General features: G+C 37.7%; 1 protein-coding gene across 3 annotated transcripts in view; it reads right to left on the reverse strand.

Moving 5' to 3' along the window:
- Positions 1-27202, reverse strand: part of SHLD2 (shieldin complex subunit 2) — a 103572-nt gene that overhangs the window by 2896 nt on the left and 73474 nt on the right. For 2 of the 3 annotated variants that reach the window (XM_082854221.1, XM_082854222.1), the window contains 5 exons: positions 21827-22021; positions 21356-21490; positions 14293-14499; positions 3540-3768; positions 66-181 (listed from right to left, as the gene is read on the reverse strand). In XM_082854221.1, the coding sequence (XP_082710347.1) occupies positions 66-181; positions 3540-3768; positions 14293-14499; positions 21356-21490; positions 21827-22021 (882 nt within the window). The remainder of the gene's footprint in view (positions 1-65; positions 182-3539; positions 3769-14292; positions 14500-21355; positions 21491-21826; positions 22022-27202) is intronic. The other variant, XM_082854223.1, reaches the window with a different exon arrangement.

A 27202-nucleotide genomic window follows, 5' to 3' on the forward strand; every position in this document is an offset into this window, starting at 1 on the left:
ATCTACACTCCTGAAATGAATGGTTTCACCAAGAACAACCTCTTGGTGGCGTGTTGATATCTTACCTATAACTCTGTTGAGCCAGTCAGGAGAAATGTTGAGAAGAATCTTCTCTATCAGCTTTGATCCTACATGGACGCAAACCTTATATATTCCATCAACTATGGTCATTAAAGCTGGCCTACAAAAGAGTAAACAGCACAGGACCCTCAAAAAGATTTTCAATTAAAGAAATGTTTAAATGCAATATAATTTCAAAAATCACTGGGTTTTTATGCAGGGTTAATTTAAATTACTAAAACAACTCTAGGATGTCCTGAAACATCCCAGAAATAAAAAAAGGGCTTTTTTTAAAAAAAAGAGTTTCAAGTGATAAATTAATAAATTTTATTTATTCCATATTCATTTTAAATTTTCAGATACTAATATAAGAAGACATTATTTTACACTGCTGTGTACGTTATTTCTAGAAATAAAATAAAGATGATAATCATGTATTTCACAATCAATTTCAAGTTATTTTTTTCTACTGGATTCTTTCTCATCAAAAACAAACTGTTTTGCATGTCAATAAACAAGGAACTAGGTAAATAGTTTTCAGTACCTCATGCAATGGAATATTATGTGACTGTTAAAATGAATGAGGAAGATTTATAAGTGCTATTAGGAAAGGAATGCCATGATACACTCTAAGGAACAAACAATATGAACAAAACGATATGGATAATATTATTCTATCTAAGTACTTTTAAAGACAGGGATATACCTCTTTTAAAAATAAATTATTAAAAAATAAATTGAAATCAAGATACTACTTGTGGCAATGACTGGGTCTGTGAACATCAATGGCGTCAAATAAGGAACATGGTTGTGTTCCGTAATGTAGTTGAGGGCCAACCTTTTACAAACACAATGGTAGCAACCAAGGAACTTTTGGAAGAGGAAACAGAGGATTCACTGTCTTTAACAATGATGATTGGGCATTATCTTCAACTTTGCAAACTGGTCTTCCTGCTGGTACATATTGTGATGTTATTTCTGGAGATAAAATTGGTAATGATTGTACAGGAATTAAAATCTATGTTTCTGGCAATGGCAATGATAATTTTTCTATTAGTAACTCTGCTGATGATCCATTTATTGTGATTCATGCTGAATCTAAACTATAAAGCTTGAATTAAATACATATACCCAGAGGGGGGGAAAAATAAACTGAGAACAGAATTTAGAAAGACTCACTAGTATAGGGGAATTTAGTGTAACAGCTAAAACATGACTACTGATTTTCCCTCTAAAAACTTACTTCCCCCTTTATCCACATGATGATTCTAGTTTCTTTCCTCTTTTACACTCTATACTCTTTCCCCAGGCTATCTTTCTTCCTCCATTCTTTATTTCAACAAATACATACTTGATATCTTGTATCATGCAGTGTGCTAAGCACTGGGTATACACTAGTGAATAAGACAGATCTGGTTCCTTCACTCAAGGAACTTAAGAGTTTAATAGGATAGAAAGACAATAAGCTTTTCAACAATGGTGGCAAGATGATTCAATGGGGATAGAATAGTCTTTTCAACCAACTGTACTGGGACAACTGAATATCCACATGTGAAAGAATGAAGCTGGACCCCTTGCTTATACCACATACAGAAATTCACTCAAAATAGATCATGGACCTATACATAAGAGCTAAAGCTATAAAATTCTTAGAAGAAAATATAGGAGTAAACCTCCATGATCTTGGGTTAGGAATGATACTTTTCTTAGATATGATGTTTCTTTATGTTGCTTGAAAAGCACAAGTGACAAAAAGAAAAACAGATAATAAAAAGTGTTGACAAGGACATGGAGAAACTGCAACCCTCATACATTGCCGGTGAGACTGTAAGTAAAATTGTGCAGCAGCTTTGGAAAACAGTTTGGCAGTTCCTCAAAAGGAACAGAAAGTTACCATACAACCTAGCAATTCTACTCCTGAGTATACATCCAAGAGAAATGAAAACATGTCCGCACGAAAATTTGTACATGAATGTTCGGAGCAGTGTTATTTACAATAGCCAAAAAGTGGGGATAATCCAAATATCCATCAGTTGATGAACGGATAAATAAAATGTGGCATATCCATATTATGTGGCAATAAAAAAAAATGAAGTACTGATACATGCTACAACATGGATGAAACTTGAAACATGTTGAGAAAAAGTTAAGTCACAAAGGACTGCACACTGTATGATTATTTATATGAAAGGTCCAAAATAAGCATACCTATAGAGCCAGAAGTTCAACTAGTGGGTGCTATGGGTTAGTGGGAGGGGAGAATAAGTGACTGCTATGGGTATGGGGCTTTGGGGGAGAGGGAGATGAAAATGACCTAAAATTGATTGTGGTGACAGTTGCACAAGCCTGTGAATATACTAAAGCCATGGAATCCTACATTTTAGATGGCTTAATCTGATGGGATGTGAATTATATCTCAGTAACGATGTCTTTTAGAAGACAATGTGCAAGTAAACGACTCCAGGTACACACACACACACACACACACGGCACTCTAACAGAGAACAAAGGAGGTGACTAAGAAGGCCTCTCTGATGAACGGCCACTGAAGGAGCCAGCCTCGTGGAGTCAGGCAGAGAAAAGAGCATGTGAGAAAGCCCTAAGGAGGAAAAAGTCAGAGTGTCTAAAGAACTGAAAGAAGACGGTACAGCTGCAGCCCTGTGAGCAAGGCAAGGAGTACAGCAGATGAGACGGCAGAGGCGAGTGAGATGGGAAACTCTGGAAAGGTTTTAAAGGAAGGGAGTGGTCACTCTGTCAGCTGTGGAGAATGGACTGGGGGGAGGCGAAGGGAGGGGACCACGCATCTGAATCCAATTTTCTTTTCCAGACAAGCAACTTTCAAAGTAAGAGCAAAGTTCATTTACTTATTTATAAAAAACATAAATATATGTAAAGGGAAATAAAGCTTATGGACTAAGATTCTGTAAATTTTCTTAAAGTATTCCATATAACATGCTGAATATATTTGCATATGGTTTTTAGATATTGCAGTATTTAGAAATAGAAAAGAGAATAAAACACTGAGTGCTAGTCTGCAATCCTTAATTTCTAATATGAAGTTGGGGAAACTGAGATACAGAAAGGTTAAACACCTTACTAGCTTCCACAACTCAGAGGTTAGATCATATAATTACTTTTAACCTTTAAATTCCATAATATGTTAAGGTGGGGAAATGAGTTTCTTATGAGCCATTTAGAACTTGGTTAAAAATGTAAACCAAGTAAAAGTTTTCTTCAGTATAGCTGCTTAAAGACAATAAAATCTCCCAATTACTGCTTTTGAAAAATTCCTGTTATGATTACTGGGCAATTTCTGCTTTCATAAATAGCTATTTATCACTCAGGAGGAACAATTTATTCTCTTGGATTAGCTCTAGTTACTTCTCATTAGAAAGAGTTGATATATGTAATTTTTTGGTCACTTCCAGTCCTATAATATTAAACGTTTTCCATCCCACTGGCTTGCTTAGTTGCCTTACCTATAGTACTTTTTCTTCATGGTAAATGGCAAGCAGCTAAAACACTGTTTGTAGATCTTGTTCTCATCTGTTTCTAGTTCCAATCCACATTTTGCACAGCCAGTATATATAATATTGGGAAGAGAAGAAAAAATAATCTTCAGAGAACTGTGAGCATTTAGAGCTATCTTCAGAGATGCTGTAATGGGAAACACTAGCTCTAAAATCTGGGCTTTGATTAGAATCACTCCTGTAAAAGACAAACACAAAGAAATATCACAAATTAGGAGCCAAAACCATAATTTAATTTACAAACATGGTTAATTATACAGTTGATTCACAGTTATTTATAGTAAAGGATACACCGAGGTCTTGTTCTTGGTCTTCTCTACTCTTTTCCTAGACAGTCTCACTCACGTAGGACTTCCGTATTTACTCTAGAGTGTAAGGGGTGATCTGCCTGCAACTTAGAGTAAAGATTTTTTTGGCTAATTTGGCTGAAAAGGTGGATGTTTTCTTCCTCCCTGTCCTCTGGAATCATGAAAAATCAGTTTAATCTTTTTTAGAAGAAATCCCTCTAAACACTTGAAACTAACATGCCATCTCTTCTTTTCTTTTAATTAATCATCATCAAAAGTCAAACAGGAGGTCAGTAATTCTTCTATTCTCTACTTTGTCCAAAAATAATATACCACTAGCTTACCGTCTTTTTAAACTTTTTTTTCAGTTTCCCACCCATCATCATCCACACTCTGGGTGTTGGTTACATAGCCACCACGTGAGCCCTGAGGGTCTTCACGTACTAAATATTTTCTGTGTGACTCACCAGGCACCTCAAGCATGTTCATTCACTACTCACTGGCTCATGCACTCACCCATTCAACAAATAACTGAGTATCTCTTATCTGCCAGACATTCTTTTTTTCTAATTTATCTTTGCCTTACTGTATACTAGTGAGATTGATGAGTTTATCTGAGCAACCTTCTCTTTTCCTCTCCATGTTCAGTTTAAAGGCTTTTTTAAGGCTTTGAATTTGTTCCTCTTCATCCTTTTAGCACACTCCAGGTCAAGAACTCATTATTCAGTATCCTGTTCCCTTTCCTGGTAATCTCTGCAGGGGTCTCATTAATGGCGACTTTCCTATTTCTAAGCCCTTCAGTTTGCTTCAGTCTTTTAGTGCCTGAAGATAGTTTCATCATCTCTTCCAACCATGTCATATATCTCTACACAAATTACAAGGGTGTGTAGCAGTCAGCAGACCTAATAAACTATAGCAGACTCTTCATCACACCTTTCCACAGACATGATGAATCACTAAGAAATTATTTAATGAAATAACTCAGTAATTTTATTTTTATTAAAGCATAGCTCACCTATGTTTTTTGGTTTTTTAATATTTATTTATGTGGCTGCGTTGGGTCTTAGTTGCGGCACGTGGGATCTTCGTTGTGGCATGCAGGTTCTTTCGTTGCGGTGCATGGGCTCTTTGTTGCAGCACGTGGGCTTCTCTCTAGTTGTGGCGCGTGGGGTCCACAGTGTGCAGGCTCAGTACTTGCAGTGTGTGGGCTTAGCTACCCCTCGGCATGTAGGATCTTAGTTCCCTGACCAGGGATCAAACCCTCGTCCCCTGCATTGGAAGGCGGATTCTTAATCACTGGACCATCAGGGAAGTCCCAATAATTTTAGAAGAATGTTAATATAATTGCTAACATTTTGTAAATTTACACAACTCTTGAAAAGAACTAGAAGTTCATGATGAATGTGGATACAGCTTTCAAGGGGTTCATGGCCTGCTGGGCACTGATATTCTGCTGATGGCAGGATACTTCCTTCCTTCCTCCCCTCCTCCTTCCCCTCCTCCCTTCCTTCCTTTCTTCCTTTTTTCTTTATTTTTGGCTGCACCATGCAGCTTGAGGGATCTTAGTTCCCGACCATAGTATCAATAAATGTTTCCATGTAGAAGTGGGTATATGGAGTTCTTCTCTGAGAATAAATCTCTGTATTCAATTAAAAGGTGGATTTTTTGAGAGGCTGTTGTTTTTGTTTTCTACTTGCATTCTCCTTAGCTTAGTTTTATAATGTAATAATGCTAACCTATAATCACATCTTGGAAAATATTCAAACACACATACCTGAATTAACACAACTTGTAAAATTTTAACCTGGCATTTGGCCAAGGTAGAGTAAGCGACTGGATTTATGTTCCTACCTTGTGATATAATAAAAAGTAAATATTCGGTCTTTGTCCTTAGTTCCTAGCACACAGCTCCAAAAACTCTTGGAAATCTCCCAGAGTGATAAGAGTATCTTTCTTTGCTAATGAGATGACTGGTGACTGGGGCCCATCGGTAGCTTCAGGATGGGGGCTGGTCACCAGAAGGACCAAGGCAGATTAGATGGTTAGAACTTTCAGCCCCACCCACTGACCTCTGCAGAGGGGAAAGGGGCTGGAGATTGAGCTAATCACCAATAGGCAATGATTTAATTGATAACGCCTACACGATGAGACCTTGATTAAAAACCTTAAACAGGGTTCAAGGAGCTTCTGGATTGATGAACACATTGAGATGCTGAGAGATTGGTGCACCAGAGAGGGCATGGACGCTCCATGCCCCTTCCCCCATACCTTGCCCTATGTATCTCTTCCATTTGGCTGTTCCTGAGTTGTATCCTTTATAATAAACTGGTATGTAAATAAAGAGAGTTCCTGAGTTCTGTGAGTAGTTCTAGCAAATTACTGAGCCTGAAAGTGGGGAGGGCTGTGGGAACTCCCAACTTTGTAGCCAAGTCAGACAGAAGGATACACGGGGTACCTAATACTTGAGACTGGCATCTGAAGTGAGGACAGTCCTGTGGGACTGAGCTCTTAAACCTGTGGAGTCTGATACTAACTCCAGGCAGGTAGCATCAAAATTGAACTGTAGGACACCGAGTTGCTGTTCAGAGTTAGAGAAATGACTGTTGGTGTGAAAAAAACAAAAACAAACAAAAAAACGCCATATATTTGATGTCAAAAGTGTTGTGTATAAAAATAGTTCAGACACCTGAAACAACTAAAAACCAAACAAAATGTATGACACAACAATTCTCAAGACATTAGATATCAGACAACAAAGGACAGTGATCCCTAACAGATGAGAAGCAAAAGATGTAAGCCTGGTGACGGTCCCAGCTTACAAAGAGAGTTTCCTGGCTGTGGTGCAGGAAAGGGTACCCAGGCAGAGAGTGGTTTCCCTGAGTTGAGAGGAGACAGAGCTTTGAGTCTGGAAGGTTAGTATGGCTAGAATTCTCAGGGTAGAGTACTAGAAAGATGAGAGCTACAAAGAGAGAGAACTCTGGAGAAATGCAGAGGGAGAACTCTGGAGAAATGCAGAGGGTCCACCCCTTGGAGAATTCAACTGAGTATTAACCAATATATGTGACCAGAGGCCAAGGAAAGAACCAAGGAAAAGGATTACTGGGAACAATCACTGAAGCTTGTACAGAGCTGGGAATAGTGTATTTTCCCACCAGCTAGAGTGGAAAATCTTGTAATCCATAGGGCACTGGATAGAGAACTTAGAAGCTGTACTTGGAGGAAAATTTACGGCACTAAACTCCTACATTGGAAAAAAAAAAAAAGTCTCATATCAACAACCTCAATTTCCACCTTAAGAAAGGTAAAAAAGTGAAACCTAAGATAGCAGAAGAAAGGAAAAATAAAGACCAGACAAGAAATCAATAGAATAGAAAATAGAAAAACAGAGAAAAATTAATGAATATAAAAGGTAGTTATTTGAAAATATTAATAAAATTGGTAAAACTCTAGTGAAAATGATCAGTAAAAAAAAAGAGAGAGGACACAAATTAGCAATATCAGGTAATACTGTTACAAGTCCAAGCTTGCTCTGTTCACCACCAGACAGGCCAATGAATCAGAGACCAGGAGTTGAGGCAAGGAATATAACTTTATTCGGAAAGCCGGCAGACCAAGAAGATGGCAGAATAGTGTCTCTGAAAAACCATCTTTTCTGGGTCTGGATCCCAGTTTCTTTTATACAATCAGAGAGGGAGAGGTGGTGAGGAAGTAAAGTAATAAGGGCCATTAGTCTTGCAAAACATCTCCTGGAACTGACCAAGCCTTGGTGAGGGGATGTGTTAGTTTCTTCTTTCTTGCAGCCATTCACAGGTGGGCAGGGTTCCCTGAGGCAGGCCATTATGTATGATTATAATAACAAAAGCAACGAAAAGCAAGGTTAAAGTCAAACAGATCCAACGTTGAGTCCGATTTATCTCTTCCCCATTACCAATATTACTATAGATTCTAGATATATCAAAAAGGATAATAAGAGAATATTATAACTTTATGCCAATAAATTGTTGTTGCTGTTATTGTGCCAACAACCTAGATGAAATGAACAGATTTCTTGAAAGATACAAACTACCAAAGCTCACTCAAGAAGAACAGATAACCAGAATAGTCCTATATTTATTAAATAAAATTAATTTGTAGTTAAACCTTCCAATAAAGAAAACTTCAGGCCCAGATGGCTTCCCTGAGTTCTATCAAACATGTACAGAAGAAATCAATCTAATTCTAAACAAACTCTTCCAGAAAACTGAAGAGGAAAAACTACATACCAACTCATTCTATGAGCATTGCTCTAACACCAGAACCAGAAAAAGATATGTAATGGGGAAGAGCTAAATGGGACTCCATGTTGGATCTGTTTCTTTGACTTTAACCTTTTTTTTTTTTTTTTTTTTTTTTGCGGTACGCGGGCCTCTAGCTGTTACGGCCTCTCCCGTTGCGGAGCACAGGCTCCGGACACGCAGGCTCAGCGGCCATGGCTCACGGGCCCAGCCGCTCCGCGGCATGTGGGATCTTCCCGGACCGCGGCACGAACCCGTGTCCCCTGCATCGGCAGGCGGACTCTCAACCACTGCGCAGCCAGGGAAGCCCTGACTTTAACCTTTGCTTTCCGTTGCTTTTGTTATTATAATCATACATAATGGCCTGCCTCAGGGAACACCGCCCACCTGTGAATGGCTGCAAGAAAGAAGAAATTAACACATCCCCTCACTGAGACTGGCCATTCCAGGAGATGTTTTGCAAGACTGATGGATCTTTTTACTTTACTTCCTCGCCACCTCTCCCTCTCTAGTTTGCCTTTTTACTTTACTTCCCTCTCTGACTCTAGAAAAGAAACTGGCATCCAGACCCCGATGAGATGGTCTTTTGGGGACCCTAGTCCACCATCTTCATGGTCTGCTGGCTTTCCAAATAAAGTCGTATTCCTTGCCTCAACACCTCATCTCCCGATTTACTGGCCTGTCACGCGGTGAGCAAAGTAAGCTTGGACTCGGTTACAGTTACTACAAGAAAAGAAAACTGCAGACAACACAGACATAAAAATTCTCATTAACAGGTGTTAGTGGGAATTCCCTGGCAGTCCAGCGGTTAGGTCTCCGTGCTTTCACTGCCAAGGACCCATGTTCTATCCCTGGTCAAGGAACTAAGATCTCACAAGATATGCATGGCGCGGCCAAAAAAACAAAAAACCCAGAAATGCAAAGTTGGTTTAATATGCAAAAATCAATCAATGTAATTAATTATATTAAAAGATTGGAAAAAAACTATGATCATCTCAATTGATGGCGAAAAAGCATTTGAAAAATTCTAACATCCATTTCTGATTTAAAAAAAATTTTTTTCAGGACTTCCCTGGTGGCACAGTGGTTAAGAATCCTCCTGCCAATGCAGGGGACACGAGTTCAAGCCCTGGTCCGGGAAGATCCCACATGCCGCATACACCACAACTACTGAGCCCGCGTACCACAACTACTGAAGCCCGTGTGCCTAGTGTCCGTGCTCCGCAGCAAGAGAAGCCACTACAATGAGAAGCCCGTGCACTGCAACGAAGAGTAGCCCCTGCTCGCCACAACTAGAGAAAGCCTGCAAACAGCAACAAAGACCCAACACAACTAAAAATAAATTTTAAAAAAAAGAATTAAAAAACAACTTTTTTTCAGAAAACTAGGAATAAAAGGGAACTTCATCAACCTGATAAAGGCATCTATGAAAAACATACAGCCAATATCATACTTACTAATGAAAGAATAAATGCTTTCTCCCTAAGTTCAGAAACAAGGTAAAAATGCTTACTCTTACAACTTTTTTTCAATATTGTATTAGAGGAGCTATCAAGTGTAACGAGGAAAGAAAAATAAATAAAAGGCATCCAGACTGGAAAGAAAGAAGTAAAACTGTCTTAACACAAATAAAATGACCATCTATGTAGAAAATCCAAATCCACCACAGTTGCTATTGAGCTTAGTGGGTGTAGCAAAGTTACAAAATACAAGGTCAATATATGAAAATCAACTGTATTTCTACATATTACCAATAAACAATTAAAACTGAAATTCTTAAAAATACCATTTATAATAGCATAAAAATAGAAACTAGGGATATGTCTGACAAACAATGTGAAAGTCCTATACTCTGAAAACTACAAAACACAGCTAAGGAATTAAAGAAGATCTAAACAAATGGAGAGATACATCTTGTTCATGGATTGGCAAACTCAGTGTTAAGATGCTTCAGTTCTTCCCCAAATTGATTTATAGCTTCAACACAATCTCAATCAAAATCCCAGTAGGCTTTTTTGGTAGAAATTGACAAACTGATTCTAAAATCCACATGGAAATGCAAAGGTTATAGAACAGCCAAAACAACTTTGAAAAGAACAAAGTTGGAAGGCTAACAATATGTGACTTCAAGACTTATCAGTATAAAACTTCAGTAATCAAAATAGTGTGCTATTGGTGGAAAGATAGACAAATAGTTCAATAAAACAGAAGAAAGTCCAGAAATAGACCATACATGTGGACAACTGATTTTGACAAAGGTGCAAAGGCAATTCAATGGAATAATCTTTTCAACAACTAGTGCTTGAACAACTGGATAGTCATACAGCAAAAAACAAACAAAAAAAACCCAACTTCAAGCCATACCTCACGTTATATACAAAATTAACTCAAAATAGATCATAAACCCAAATTTAAAACCTAAAACTCTAAAACTTTTAGAATAACACGTAGGAGATAAATTTTTGTGACATTGGGTTAGGCAAAGATTTCCTAGAAATGACACCAAAAGCACAATTCATACAAGAATAAATGGATAAACTGGACTTCATTAAAATTTAAAACTTGTGCTCTTCAAAAGACCTGGGTAAAATAATGAAAAGACAAGTAAAAGACTACAACAGAGGCAAGCAAAAGACAAGCAACATTTTTGCAAAGCTTATAGTTGATAAAGAATTTTGACTCAGGGAGTTCCCTGGTGGTTAGGATTCTGGGCTTTCACTGCTGTGGCCAAGGTTCAGTCCCTGGTCTGGGAACTGAGCACAGCCAAAAAAAACTTTTTGGCACAGCCAAAAAAAACTTCACAGCACAGCCAAAAAAAAAAGGAAAGAAAAATAATTTTTACCCAGAACATAAAGAACTCTCAAAATTCAATAAAACAATCAAGTCAATTTTTTTAGGTAGGCAAAAGATTTCAATCGACACTTCATCAAAGAAGATATAGAGTTGGCAATTAAGTACATAAAAGATGTTCAAAACCATCAGTCAATAAGGAAATGCAAATTAAAACCACAATGACCCATTACTACACGCCTATTAGAATGAACAAAATTAAAAAGAATGCCCATACCAAGTGCTGAGGTAGGTGTGGAAAAAACAGAACTCTCATACACTGCTGGTGGAAATGTAAAATGGTACAACTACTTTGGAAAACAGTTAGGCAGTTTATTTTTATTTTTTGGCACTTTCATTAAAAGTTAAATACATGCCTACCATATAATCCAGCTATTGACTCAGTTCCTAGGTATTTATTCATGAAAAAAGAAAGACTATGTCCATATAATGCCTTATACTTGAATGTTTATAGAAGCTTTATTTATAATAGCCAAGAACTGGAAACAACCCAGATGTCCATCCACAGCTGAACAGATAAACAAATCACAGTATATTCATATAATATGTACTACTGATACACACAACCACATAGATACATCTCAAAGAATTTGCTAAGTTAAAGACGCCAAACAAAACAATGTACATACTGCATGAGTTCATGTATATAAAACCATAGAGAATTCAAAGTAATCTCTACTGACAGAAAGCAGATTGATTGCCTGGAAGGATCTGGGGCAGGGATGAGGAGTCAGAAGAGATTACAGAGAGACAGCTGACGGTTTCATGACTGTGGTGACGGTTGCATGGGTTTCATGTCAAAACTCACCAATATGAATGTGCATGCTTTAAAAAAAGGGTAATTTCCTATGTGAAAATTACATCCCCAAAACCCTGTTAAAAATTTTTTTTTTTTTAATCTGACACTCTGAATCACATTTGAAAAGCACTAACTCTGGACTTCCCTGGTGACACAGTGGTTTGTGCCTGCCAATGCAGGGGACACGGGTTCAAGCCCTGGTCCGGGAAGATTCCACATGCCGCGGAGCAACTAAGCACGTGTGCCACAACTACTGAGCCTGCGCTCTAGAGCCTGTGAGCCACAACTACTGAGCCTGTGTGCCTAAAGCCCGTGCTTCACGAGAGAAGTCACCACAATGAGAAGACCGCTCACCACAACAAAGAGTAGACGCTGCTCTCCGCAACTAGAGAAAAGCCCACGCACAGCAATGAAGACCCAATGCAGCCAAAAATAAATAATTAATTAAAAAAAAGAAAACCACTAACTCTGAAGTATCCTATTAACTGCATATGACACAACTCTTACATTTCTGTGGATGAACCAAAAGTGGGCATAGCATGCTAGTAAAAAAGTCCAAAAAATATAGTTGAGTATCTTAGCATGTGATCTCTTAGGAGCTTCAACTTATTTTATTTGGGACCAGATTCTTTTCACTAGCAAAACTGTCAAAATAATCTTAGTCCACTTAAAACACAGTTAGCATTTAACAAAATCTAAAACCATCTATAAGAATTCAGAAAATTATTTATGCAGACTGGAGAATAAAGTTAAAATTCAGTATCAAGATCCAAAGTTCCTGAGTTATTCTCGATAACTCAACCTATAAAAGCACCAAAAATAGTAATCTTACACAAATTCTGAGGAAAATATTTGACCAAATTTTTCTTCTTCATTAAAACACTTAAATTATGTAACAATAAACCTGCAGATACATCTCAGTTTTTTCAACCCTTACTTGCCCTCTAAATACATTTGCTATGGACTTCCCTGGTGGCACCGTGGTTGGGAATCCGCCTGCCAATGCAGGGGACACGGGTTCGAGCCCTGGTCTGGGAAGATCCCACATGCTGCGGAGCAACTGGGCCCATGCGTCCTAACGACTGAGCCTGCACTTTACAGCCCGCAAGCCACAACTAGTAAGCCCATGCACCCAGAGCCCATGCTCCACAACAAGAGAAGCCACAGCAATGAGAAGCCCGCACACCGCATCGAAGAGTAACCCCTGCTTGCCTTAACTACAGAAAAGCCCGAAGACCCAACGCAGCCAAAAATAAATAAATAAATATTTAAAAATAAATAAATACATTTGCTATAGTAGCCGCTGGAAAACTTTCTATTAGTTTCCCAAACTGATAATCACTGACATTTACTCATTACTGGCATTTAGCAAGCTTAACTATAGCTTTAAATCCTGTTTAATTTGTTATACCTCCAACCAGGAGTTAGCATCTTTCTAGCATCATTTCTGTAGTTAGGAATGCAATTTAGTGAAAAGTATTTCCCACTAAAATTGTAGCAGTTTATCTAGTTATTTTCACTATTTTACTCTCTCTTCATTCCAAAGTGTATAGCATTCTGAACCTAAAACATATGCCTTTTACTACTGCACTCAAAATAAATTAATTATATTTAGTTCATGGAAATTGTGTGAGTGTGTGTATAAAATTCATCAGGCATTCTTCCATGTAGTATGCTTCTGAGAATGAAATTTATACACACACTCACACTCACACACACATATTTGAGTTCAGGAAGTATGTTATTACATTATACAAAGCAGTAAGTAAATTCCATAAATTCTGTATCAATGTTAACTTTTAACACTCATGTGATGGATGATAGCTTAGTAACTTGATAAAATGTTTATCTCAACAGTGATTCTGGCTAGAGTCATTTTTCTATTTCTGGCTTATTAAATGATAAGCTGCTTTTAACTACATGCAAAAAATATTTTTAGGTAATCCCTAATAATTACAAATTAACCTCAAAGGATTGTAGGCAAAATGTTAGGAAGATGTCAGTATCTGTTTCAGCTACTTACAGAGATCTATATTTCACTTTTATATTCAATTACATATTTTCCCCACAAATGGCAGCTTCTTTGCTTATACGAAAACTAGCAGACTTCCCTGGTGACGCAGTGGTTAAGAATCCTCCTGCCAGTGCAGGGGACATGGGTTCAAGCCCTGGTCCAGGAAGATCCCACATGCTGCGGAGCAACTAAGCCCGTGTGCCACAACTACTGAGCCTGCGCTCCAGAGCCCACGAGCCACAACTACTGAGCCCATGTGCCACAATTACTGAAGCTCGTGTGCCTAGAGCCCGTGCTCCACAACAAGAGAAGCCACTGCAATGAGAAGCCCGAGCACCACAACGAAGAGCAGCCCCCGCTCTCCACAACTAGAGAAAGCCTGAGCGCAGCAATGAAGACCCAACGCAGCCAAAAATTAATAAATAAATTTATTTAAAAAAAACAAACTAGCAATGTCTTATATAAATAAAGGTCTTACCTGAACGCTTATCCTCTAGGTGTGTCGCTAAATCTGACATCTTCACAAAGGACGGTGTGTTTTTTTGAAATTTTGCTTTAAATGTAATTGCCCTTATATCATCATCAAACAGGCACTCACAGGATGACCATGGTGTCGTATGCAATTCTAGGTTCTCCAGGATGCAATTGCGCTGAACAAAAAGATATTTAAATTCCCAAATATAATCTTAAACAAAACAAAAACAAAAAGTTACCAAAAAGGAAATAATCTAGGCTCAAAATCAGATTAAACAGATTGACCTGATTAAATCAGTTAAATACAACTTTCATCACATTAAGGAATTTGGATATAAAGATGCAAAATATGAATGTTGTATTAAGGCAGTAAGATAAGAATGCTAGAGATAATTTTAACAAAAATTTTTCTAAAGATTACTTGGTCTCCTAAACAGTCATAATTTATCATAACCAACTGCTTTTCAAAGTAGCAAACTCTCATTTTGATATCTACAGAAAAGATTTTTTAAAATAATGGCATAGAAATGGACGTCTGCCATAATCAATATTACTCATTGATTTTTCAACACCTTAGTTTCCTTTTATATTTATTCATTCATTTATTTATTTATTTAGTTGCACTGGGTCTTAGTTGAGGCAGGTGGGCTTCCTTAGTTGTGGCTCTCAGGCTCCTTAATTGTGGCATATGGGCTCCTTAGTTGTGGCTTGAGAGCTCTTTAGTTGTGGCATGCGAACTGTTAGTTGTGGCATGCATGTGGGAATCTAGTTTCCTGATCAGGTATCGAACCTGGGCCCACTGCATTGGGAGTGCAGAGTCTTAACCACTGTGCCACCAGGGAAGTCCCCTTAGTTTTCTTATTTAGCTAATTTTTCCACAACAAAAAAAAGCATTTAGACTCAGTTGCTCCTATTTTTAATTCCCTTAGTAATAATTCTGAACCACAGTAGCACAGACCTTCTTGCCAAATAATCAGACTATAAATTAATAGATTCAACTTTAAAACTATATCAAAACAAAAAGAGGTCTCTTAGCACTAAGTTTTCTAATGACAGTTGTCTTTTTAGTTTCCCACATACTTCAGGCCATAAATCTAATTCACAACACCCTACCGGCTTCCTCAGTTTCTTTCATTGGACAGCTTTTTTTTTTTGGACAATCTTAAAACAAGTCAATACATCTGTATAGACAGAGAATCATTAGAAAGAACTAAAGCATATATATTCCAAGCTGTTGCTTAAAACCAATCACTATTTTAAAATAGCTTTCTTGCCTTATTATAAAATACATGCTTAGAAATCACAGATAAGCAAAGAAATAAATGGCAGCTATAATCAACACCTCAGAATAAACACAGTTAATATTTTAGTGGCCATCTAGTTGTTCTCAATTTGTTTGATTTTTACTTCTGTCAAATATATTTTTACATGTCATTAAGTATTATTCTACATTATTTTAAAATACTGCATAATATGTCATTGCACAGGTACACCAAAATCTTAAAATTTATTAGAGTAATCCTCTCTTTTGGGGCATGTTTCTTATTTTTCACTATTATAAATAGTACTGTGATAACATATTTTTAGCTACATCTTTATGCACAACCATGATAAATTCCTATTAATTGTAATTGTTAGGCCAAAGGTATTCCAAATTCTAAGGCTTTCATATGCATTGTCAATTGTCCTCAAGAAAGGTTTTACCCCTGAAACTAATACACTGTAAGTCAGTTATACTTCAGTTAGAAAAACAGAAAAGAAAAAGAAAGGTTTGCCAATTTACATCTTCAATAGTTTAGGAGAGTGGCTATTTCCCCATATCTTCTCTATTGATTTCTTAGGAGAAAAATCAGCTATGATTATTATTTTATTTGTCTGTCTCCCATTACTAGTAAGAGTAACTTTTTTCATACATTTATTGGCCACTTTAATTTCCTCTTTGGGGACTTGCCTGTTCATATCTATTGCCCATTCTTACAAGTATTTGTCTTTTGCCTTTGGCATTACTTTCTGACAAAATGCAATTTTTTCCTGGTTTTTCACTTGCATTTTAATTTTGTATATAGTGATTTTTAGTTGATTTTTAATGCAGTTTTTTGTTACTGCATTTTATTTAGCCTACTAGTCTTTGGGCTCCAAATAAGTTCACTTATATTTTCTTCTAGTGCTCATTGTTCCTTTTTTAAAATATTTGAATTTCTAATGCACATGTAATTTATTTTGGCACAAATATAAAGTATAAGTTTAATTCTTATTTTTTTCTCTAATTGTTAGCCAGATATTCCAAATATTATTTACTCTTTTTTAAAGGAAAAAAATTTGCTTTAATTTTTAAATTATAAAATAAAATATACTTTTTGTAAAATATTTAGACAGTAAAAGAAAAGTAATAGGTAAGATAAGATTGCCCATGTTTCAATAAAATGGATAATGGGTACTTCAGTTAATTATATTATTCTGTCTATATGTTTGAAGTTTTTTAAAAATATATTTATACATTTATTTATTTTTGGCTGCATTGGGTCTTCGTTGCTGTGCTCAGGCTTTCTCTAGTTTTGGCGAGCAGGGGCTACTCTTCGTTGCAGTGCGTAGGCTTCTCATTGCGGTGGCTTCACTTGTTGTGGAGCACGGGCTCTAGGCACACAAGTTTCAGTAGTTGTGGCACGTGGGCTCAGTAGTTGTGGCTCAAGGGCTCTAGAGCACAGGCTCAGTACCTGTGGTGCACAGGCTTAACTGCTCCACGGCATGTGGGATCCTCCTGGACCAGGGCTCGAACCCATGTCCCCTGCATTGGCAGGCAGATTCTTAACTACTGCAACACCAGGGAAGTCCCAGTTTGAAGTTTTTTATACTAAAAGGTTTAAAAAATAAATGCAGACTCCATACATGCATAAAATTCAAACTAAAGGCATAAAGAAAAAATAAAAACCACATAATACTACTATATAGAAATAGCCAGTGCTAGCATTTTAGTATCTGTATTTCCAGATTTTTAAAAATTAATTATTTTTGGCTGTGTTGGGTCGTCCGTGCTGCGCACTGGCTTTCTCTAGTTGAGGTGAATGTGGGGCTAATCTTCGTTGCAGTGCATGGGCTTCTCATTGCAGCGGCTTCTCTTATTGTGGAGCACGGGCTCTAGGTGCGCAGGCTTCAGTAGCTGTAGCACGTGGGCTCAGCAGTTGTGGCTTGCAGGCCCTAGAGAGCAGGCTCAGTAGTTGTGGTGCATGGGCTTAGCTGCTCCGCGGCATGTGGGATCTTCCCAGACCAGGAATCAAACCTGTGTCCCCTGCATTGGCAGGCAGATTCTCAACCACTACGCCACCAGGGAAGTCCCTGTATTTCCAGATTTTTTAATGTGTATATACATACTTATATATTCACTTTTATTAAAATGGGATCCTATTACACATGAAGTTTTATAACCTACTTTTTTAAACTAAATATTCTATAACATACATCTCTCCAGGCTAGTGAACATACATATCTTTGATAGCGAATATCTTTGTGTGTCTACCAGACCACAAATAACCCCCTTAACTGTTCCCCCACCCTCTGAAATAAGCTCAGATATTCCAACCGGTACTTTTTTTTTCTTTTTTTTTTTTGGCCACTTAGTGCAGCACGAGGGAACTTAGTTCCCATAACCCCTACAATGGAAGTGCAGAGTCCTAACCACTGGACTGACAGGGAACTGCCTACTTTTTGACCCTGTCCTCCAGGCCACAGCTGACTGAATCAAATTCAACCTAGACAATCAGATTCTCTTTGCTGGGAACTTAGAAATGGAACTGGTCTCTTAAAAGGAAAAGTAAAACAGGAGCTACAGAGTAACCATCTGCTTTCTGTAAGGTTGAGAAGCAGGGAAAGTCTAGACTGAGTGAATAAGGCAGATCCACGGAGATGGTGCCTGGGACCCAAAAAGCCTTTCAGCTCCTAGCTCCAAGTCCCCCTGAAACCCATCACTCTTGTCCTATGTACTATGACATACTCCTGTATACTTCCAATATATCCCCCTTAATTGTTTAAGTTAACCACAATAGAGTTCTAGTTTTAACTACAAGCCCTCAGTGTCCAAGTTCAAATATAATTTCTTAATACATCCAATGGATTGCAAAACCTTCATGTGCATGCATTTTTAACTTTGTGATTCTTTTCTTATCATTTGAAACAAGCCAAGTTATTTCCTCCTCAAACTTGAGTCTTTTACTCCTTAAAGACAGTGGGAACCTTGAATGGCTGCCTGATCTGGGTTTTTTTGTTTTTTTTGGTTTTTCTGGCCATGCTGAGGGGCATGCAGGATCTTAGTTCCCCGACCAGGGACTGAAACCACGCCCCCTACAGTGCAAGCACGGAGTCTTACCCACTGGACAACTAGGGAAGTCCTCTGTACTTTATTCTTCATTCATTCATAAAGAAAATATCTACTAGCACAGGCAGTGCTGTGTGATGGGGATACAATGGTGAACAAGCTAGTCAAGGTGCTTTTATTCACAGACTTTACAACCTATTGGGAAATTTAGTTAATTACCAAGCAAGCAAATAAGCTGGATCATCTGTCTGCGTTAGGTGGCATGAGTGCTATACAAAGAGTGACCTGGGACTTCCCTGGTGGCGCAGTGGTTAAGAATCTGCCTGCCAATGCAGGGGACACGGGTTCGAGCCCTGGTCCGGGAAGATCCCACATACTGCGGAGCAGCTAAGCCCATGCTCCACAACTACTGAGCCTGCGCTCTAGAGCCTGCGAGCCACAACTAATGAAGCCCGTGCGCCAAGAGCCCGTGCTCCGCAACAAGAGAAGCCACCGCAATGAGAAGCTCGCACTCCTCAACGAAGAGTAGCCCCCGCTCACCACAACTAGAGAAAGCCCCCTCGCAGCAACGAAGACCCAATGTAGACAAAAAAAAAAACAAAGAGTGACATGATAGGGAGTGATTATGTATATTCATGTGTGAGGCCTCTCTGGGGAAATGAAATTGGAGAGCCATCCGTGTGGGAGAGCGGCAGGGGAAACATGTAAATTCAAGATCCCAAGGCAGGAAAAAGGCTGGTATGTTCAAGTAACAGAAAGGAGTTAAGCTAGTAGGTCTGAGGGAGACTGACCAGTACTGAGACAATTCGTGATACAATTCTGTATTTGAATCATGAATTAAGGGCAGGTACGGATATCAAACCTCCGTGCAGACATAACTGTGATTTTGCATGAAGTATAATTATAAAGGTTGAGATCACTTGTATTATTCTGTGCTTAATTAGTAATGTCACGAGAGTACTTTATTGTAATCTGTTATACTTTTAAAGTATTAGACTTCTATTAAATGATTTCAGGAGAATATTGCATTGGAAAGGCATTTAGTTCTGAATAGCCTATTTTATGCATACCCAATTCCCAAGAAGCCCACCCTCATTAGGACCTAAACTGTGACCAACGCTTGCTACATATGAGGCATACCAAATTCCTACTAACAACGCATGTTTCTAACAAACGCAAATTGGGGATTAGTTTCTTATTATTCTTCTCCAAAACATTGACTCTGTTATCTTCAGTATTCAGTAATGACTGCTTGACGATCATTTCTGATTATATCACCTAAATGTGAGTCTGTTTTCCTTGGGAACAAGTAAAACCAGGGCCCAGTACAGAAAGAATAATACAGAGAATGCCTTAAGAAAAAAAAAGAAATACTAAATGAATAGACAGAATGCTAACAATTTGTGAAAGTAGAATCACTTACTTAAATGAGTCTTCAAAATTGGTATTTTCCCATTTTAGAAAGAATGATCTTGAGGTATTAAGGTGGATATTAAAACTTAAAAAACAATGATTATAAATAAACATGCTGAATGAATGAACAAAGAACAACTACACCTTAATTCCTGGATTCATAAATTTTCAATATTAACTTAAATATCATAGAATTATCTAGGGATAACTACAATTCCTCTTCTATTAACCAAATAACTATTAGTTTTAAAAGAATATTCATATTAAGCATGGAGCAATCTGCTTTGCTACAGCTGCACTGTAATTGGAATGACACCTTCGACCTACATTCTGCTCAACATGCAGTAGACTCATGTTCCTGGCCATGGCATGGTGGTCAACAATGATGGTTTGTCTATCATTGACACATGTTTCAGATTTCTCAACCAAACAAATATTTGTCACTGTTTGATCTTAACAAAAAAGTCAAAGGTCAAATCCTAGTTATGGGCTATTAATGATTAAGAGAGACAATGTGATAGATCTTTATTTTTTTTTGTTTGTTTATTTTTGTGATAGATCTTTAGATAACTATTTTGAAATAGAAGTTTGAAAGAAACATTAACTCTTTCAGGTAAAAATGAATGGGTCACATACTTAATCTTTGCATTAATTTAGCAGAGTAAAATAACTCATAAGCCAGTAATTAAACTGTCTCTGATTGCTACAGCTAAAGGATCTCACAATATCAAAAGGAAGATGTTCTACTATTTTATTGAAACATCAATTCCATTTAATTCAATACATCATAAGTGATTAACTTATGCTTCAAAGAAAAATGTAATCATGTGTCATACTTTAAACATGAACATTCTATGGATGGCTAATAGTCCACACTTTTCAAACAACTGGAATAAAAACCTGGGGCACAGTAATTTATTAAACACTAACACTGCGACTTGAAAGAGTTAATGCAACTCCCCTAACATCTGCCCTGTAACCAGAGAGAAGTTTATTTATCAGAGTACTTTGGCTGAATAAAAATTGTAGACGCGTCTCCAGAATTAAATTTTTAAACAACATTATCCAAAGAAGGTAAGATCTTCACTATAAAGGTAAAGTAGTATACCTGGGAATAAACAGAAGATTTTATTTTGCTACCATTAATTATAGAAGACTTTTTAGATCACTGAATTGCTTACAGGAGGTATAAAATTATAACAGAAGAAATCTGCAAAAGAATATTCAATCATGATCAATTATATTTCAAACGTAGTCTGATCTCCAGAGTCTCTTCATCTTAGGCCCATAAGCATTAATCATTTACCTAACTATAAATAGATTTAATGCTTTTTGGTGTATTTACCTTTTTTCCTTTGAAGTTGAGGGTACCAGGCTGCTCCAGGACCCCATAATACAAGCACATAATGTTGACCTTGGGCCTGTTCCACTGTTAACATAATTTTCCTTTGCTTCTGTCCTCTATAACTGTATAATGCCTCTGGAAAAGGAAAAGGAATATTTTAGTTGGCATTACTCTATTACCTGTGATACTGTACTTCAGTGTCTAATGATATCTACTGATAACCAAATGGTACACTAAGATGGTCCTGTATCTTAATTTTTTTTAATTGAAGTACAGTTGATTTACAATATTGTGTTAGTTTCAGGTGTACAGCACGATTCAGAAGAATATACATATATATATTCTTCAGATTCTCTTCCCTTATAAATTATTACAAAGTACTGAGTATAGTTCCCTGTGCTATACAGTAGGTCCTTATTGTATCTTAATTTTTTTATAAGCTAAAATTAAGGAGGAACCCAAAGTGTTTACCTGTCAGTATAGTGATATCAACAACTCTTAGAACTGCATGGACTAATATGTCTGGCTGAAGCTGCTCCAATTCTACAAATTCTATACTGCTCATTTTCTGAAGCTGCCTCTGAGGAAGATCTCTGAGATAGGAATGTTTTGAAGACACATACGCCAGTAAGTCTTGAAGTACAATATCACTAACCATACTGGAATCTAAGAAAGAAAGAAAAAAAAGACCACATGTACAAAAAATGGAAACATTATATTTTCCTGATAACATGATATCTTCTTAGAACTGTTTTTTATGTTGTAAAGTGTGATTAAATGTAAAACATGATTTCATTTCTATAAAACATGTAGCTTATTCTTGAATCAGTTTAGATGCCAAAATAGGCTTGATATTTTTAACCAATGGAAATGGAATTATTTACCATCTCCAGAAAACTTGCCCTGCTCCCTTACTTCTCTATTTTGTTAATACTATCATTTTTCCACCACTTAACCAAGACCAATATTTCAATTATTTTTTGATTTCTCCATTACCCGGTTGTATCCCACCAGTTCCCTAACTCCTGGAGTCTGATCTGATCACGTCTTCCTCAACTATCCCAGCCACTGCTATTCTTCCTCAAGACTGTTAGCATTTCTCATCTGAAATACTCGGAGACTCCCCTAACTGGCTCTCCCAGAACATGCCTTATTCCTTCTCACTGCTAAGCCTCTGCCTTCACTATATTCACTGGCTATAATGCTGTCATCCTCCTCTCTCTGCATCCAAATACTACACAGAAGAACAACCACTATAGACTCCCAGTGATTTCTCCTTCCCCTGAACTTAGTTTTTATCTCTAACTCTCATTTGGCATTTGTGCATGCGCTACTTTATATTTCTCTTGATTGTTAGATCGATTATTTAATGCTTAGGTCATTATACTACTTAGATGTTTTTCTCTCCTGTCTCAAGTTTTTTCCTCATTTTTATATGTACTTTACATACAATAAAATACACATTTTAAATGTACAGATTGATGAGTTTTGCTGATTAAAATTTAATTTCCCTGAAGGAAAGGGAGGTATGTTTGAATAAATGACTGATTGTTGACGAAAAATAAGATCATAGCAAAAAACAGGAGTACTTTTTAAAAAGCAGACTCTATTAACTGATTTCAATAGAAAAAAATAAATGATTCTTCTTTCCTTCTCCCAGTATCATTTTCATCCTAATGTATTTCTTGTGCCACACTAATGCCTCATTATTCACTCACTCATCAGTAAACCATCCACTATGTGCCAGGCATTATACCAGGTGCGACGGACACAAAGACATGAACCCAAGCCTGAAGAAATTATCAACCTAGAGGTTGATAACCAACAATGGGCTTAGGGTATATGCAGTATATGTAAGCATTCCTAAGAGCACACCAAAAGAACTGCCCCGGGAAATTGGAAGAGGCTTTACTGAGGAAATATTTAGCAAGGTTTTGGAAAAATGCCTAATAAAAAAGGTTTCTAGGTAGTAACTGGGAAGGATAGTATATTTCCAGAGAAGGGACTGGTAATCCTTTATGTACCTTAGACGCTTTTGATATTCTGATAAAGCATAGAGACCCATTATCAGAATAATTTTTTTTTTTATGAATAGAATTTATTTATTTATTTTTAGCTGCGTTGGGTTTTCGTTGCTGCTTGCGTGCTTTCTGTAGTTGTGGCGAGCGGGGGCTACTCTTCGTTGTGGTGCGCAGGCTTCTAATTGCAGTGGCTTCTCTTATTTTGGAGCACGGGCTCTAGGTGCGCAGGTTTCATTAGTTGTGGCTCATGGGCTCTAGAGAGCAGGCTCAGCAGTTGTGGCTCACGAGCTTAGTTGCTCCGTGGCATGTGGGATCTCCCCAGACTAGGGCTCGAACCTGTGTCCCCTGCAGTGGCAGGCGGATTCTTAACCACTGCGCCACCAGAGAAGTCCCCAGAATAATATTTTTATAACAGCTTTATTGGAATATAACTTACATACATAAAGTTCACCCTTTTAAAGTGTACAATTCAGTGTTTTTTTTAGTATTTCACAAAGTTGTGTAACTATTACCATTATCTAATTTTAGAACATTTTTATTAGAGAATAATATTTTTAAGTTCATGAAATGAAATAGGATAGTAAAACCAATTATATGGAAATACAGTAATCAAAATATTTTTAAAACTGGGGATAACCTATGAGCCTCATTAAAACATTAAATAACAAGATATAGCAGAGTATGCAGCAACTACTATAATTTCAAAGTATGCCAAAGTATCATGGGCATAAATGATATTCAAGTTATCTTCAACAGCTGTAATGTGATATGAAAATATATGTGTTTTCCACTGGTGACCAAGCCACAAGTATTGATAATATTATTGTGGATTGTCACCTTATTCATAATGGAAGGAAAGGCTAATTTTCAATAAGCAATTAGTGAAAATAAAGATGTAATATCTTACTGTTACCAGAGATGGAGGTGGGGGGAGGGGGAACTGGATGAAGACAGTCAAAAGGTACAAAGTTCCAGTTATAAGATAAATAAGTACTAGGGGTGTAATGTACAACATGATAAATATAATGAACACTGCTGTACATTATATATGAAAATGGTTAAGAGAGTAAATCCAAAGTGTTCTTATCACAAGGAAAAAGAATATTTTTCTATTTCTTTAATTTTGTATCTATATAAGATGACAGATATTCACTAAACTTACTGTGATAATCATTTCATGATGTACGTAAGTCAAATCATTATGCTGTATGCCTTAAACTTGTACAGTGCTGTATGTCAATTATATCTCAATAAAACTGGAAGGGAAAAAAGATGTAATGTCTTCCCATCCAAGTTTATGGACGCTTTAATGTAGAGGAATCAATTTTCATAGATGAAAGAGTAGGAAGAACTTTTAGAAGGCTACTGACCATCCAGCAGATGAAAGGGCTAGAAACCAGGCAAGACTGCTTGAAGGGGAAAACGGTGATAGATTTGTGAACTAGTTCTGAGGTAGAATCCAAGAAGCAATTAGATGTGGAGGGTAAAGAAAAGACTGCAGAAGACATCAAGATTTCTGGTACAGTTGAGTGGATGGATAAAAACAAATGTTCTAAAGCTTTTAGAATCTGAAAAATGAAATCTATTCTAATTAAGGTTACTCAATTCCTAAATGAATTTTATAAAATAATGGTGATAGCATAACAAAGATAATGAGCATAAGAGAAAAGAACAGACAGTATGAAAGATGAATGAGAAAAAGGGGAAGAGTGGGGATAAGGAGACCAATTAGGTTACAGCAAAACCCAACTCTAGATATCTCCTTCCACAGCTCCAGTTTATTCACCAGGCCTCCTGATTCCTCCTTCACAATATTTCCAGCACATTTGGAATCAGAAAAACTGGGTTCAATTCTGACTTTGTCAATAATGACTCCTCTGAACTTGTACTTAACATTTCTGGGCTTTATTCTTTATCTACAATAAGAGCTTTTTGGGGGGAAAATAGATTGCTAATATCAAATTATTTACTTATTCTTACTTCATAAAAATTTGTACAGAAACATCTGATTACTTAGATTTCAAATAAAATAGTCTACTTCATGAAAACACTGTGTTAAAACTTAGATTTATATACTTAATTTAATAATATTTAAGATAAATTTATATCCTGTCACATTATCAGGACTAGGTTTGTAAAATTTATAACACCTTACTGTAATGAGGAAAGAACAAGAGCACAATACACATATGGATCAGAAGTAAGAATGCTCTCATGAGTTGTAACAACTTGCAAAAACAAAAAAGCTCTTAACTAAACTAACCAAATTGATTTATTCTTTCAGAAGAAAAACAATTGCAACATTATCAAAGTATCAACTGTTAACTATTTCCCTAAATCAAACAAAAAAAGCCTTAGAATATACTTTATTTAGCTACTAACTTGTGTAACCTGTGAAAAACAAGGCAATATAAATTCCTATGTAAGTATAAAAACAAATTTGAAGTAACCTCTAAAGGTTATTTAATTAGCTCAAGGTTTTTCACATTGTTCTACAAAACCTGAAGCTCCCCAGGTTCCATGGGATATTCTCCATCCAGGATTAGATCCTAAGATTTTTATGAAATTATTGAACTAGAGCAATCTTACTTGACTCTATATCAAATCTTACTTGAACTATATCTGGTTCTTAAAACCAGAACTATCTACAACATCTGTCTCTCAAATCCCTTGCAAAATATTTACATACCATGTTATTTTCATTATTGTAAAACATTCTTTACCCTTCCATTGTATTAACATCTATAAAACATTTATAAAAAGCCATTTAGCTCCTTGGAAATATGCTTTCGAAGATGTAGCAATTTCGAATGCTCATAATAAAAGATTAAACTTTAATCTTTTTTTTTCTAAACTTTAATCCTTTAAAGAAATCCCAAAATTAAAAATTGGCTGACTTCGGAATGAGAGGAAGATGGCGGAAGAGTAAGACGAGGAGATCACCTTCCTCCCCACAGATACACCAGAAATACATCTACACGTGGAACAACTCCTACAGAACACCTACTGAAGGCTGGCAGAAGACCTCAGACCTCCCAAAAGGCAAGACACTCCCCACGTACCTGGGTAGGGCAAAAGAAAAAACAGAGACAAAAGAATAGGGACGGCACCTGCACCAGTGGGAGGGAGCTGTGAAGGAGGAAAAGTTTCCACACACTAGGAAGCCCCTTCGCGGGCGGAGACTGCGGGAGGCGGAGGGGGGAGCTTCGAAGCCGCGGAGGAGTGCACAGCAACGGGTGCGGAGGGCAAAGCGGGGAGATTCCCGCACAGAGAATCGGTGCCGACCGGCACTCACCAGCCCGAGAGGCTTGTCTGCTCACCCGCCGGGGCAGGCGGGGCTGCGAGCTGAGGCTCTGAGGCTCGGGTTTCGGTTTCGGACAGAGCGCAGGGAGAGGACTGGGGTTGGCGGCTTGAACATAGCCTGAAGGGGTTAGTGCACCAGGGCTAGCTGGGAGGGAGTCCGGGGAAAAGTCTGCCCCTGCCGAAGACGCAGGAGACTTTTTCTTCCCTCTTTGTTTCCTGGTGCGTGAGGAGAGGGGTTTAAGAACACTGCTTAAAGGAACTCCAGAGACGGGTGCGAGCCGCGGCTAAAAGCGCGAACCCCAGAGACGGGCGGGAGACGCTAAGGCTGCTGCTGCCGCCACCGAGGGGCCTGTGTGCGAGCACAGGTCACTCTCCACACCCCTTTTCCGCGGAGCCTGTGCAGCCCGCCACTGCCAGGTTCCCGGGATCCAGGGACAACTTCCCCGGGACAACGCACGGCGGGCCTCAGGTTGGTGCAAAGTCACGCCGGCCTTTGCGCCACAGGCCCGCCCCGCACTCCGTG

The sequence above is a fragment of the Leucopleurus acutus genome (assembly GCF_964270905.1).
Source record: "Leucopleurus acutus genome assembly, chromosome: 14".
Lineage (NCBI taxonomy): Eukaryota > Metazoa > Chordata > Mammalia > Artiodactyla > Delphinidae > Leucopleurus > Leucopleurus acutus.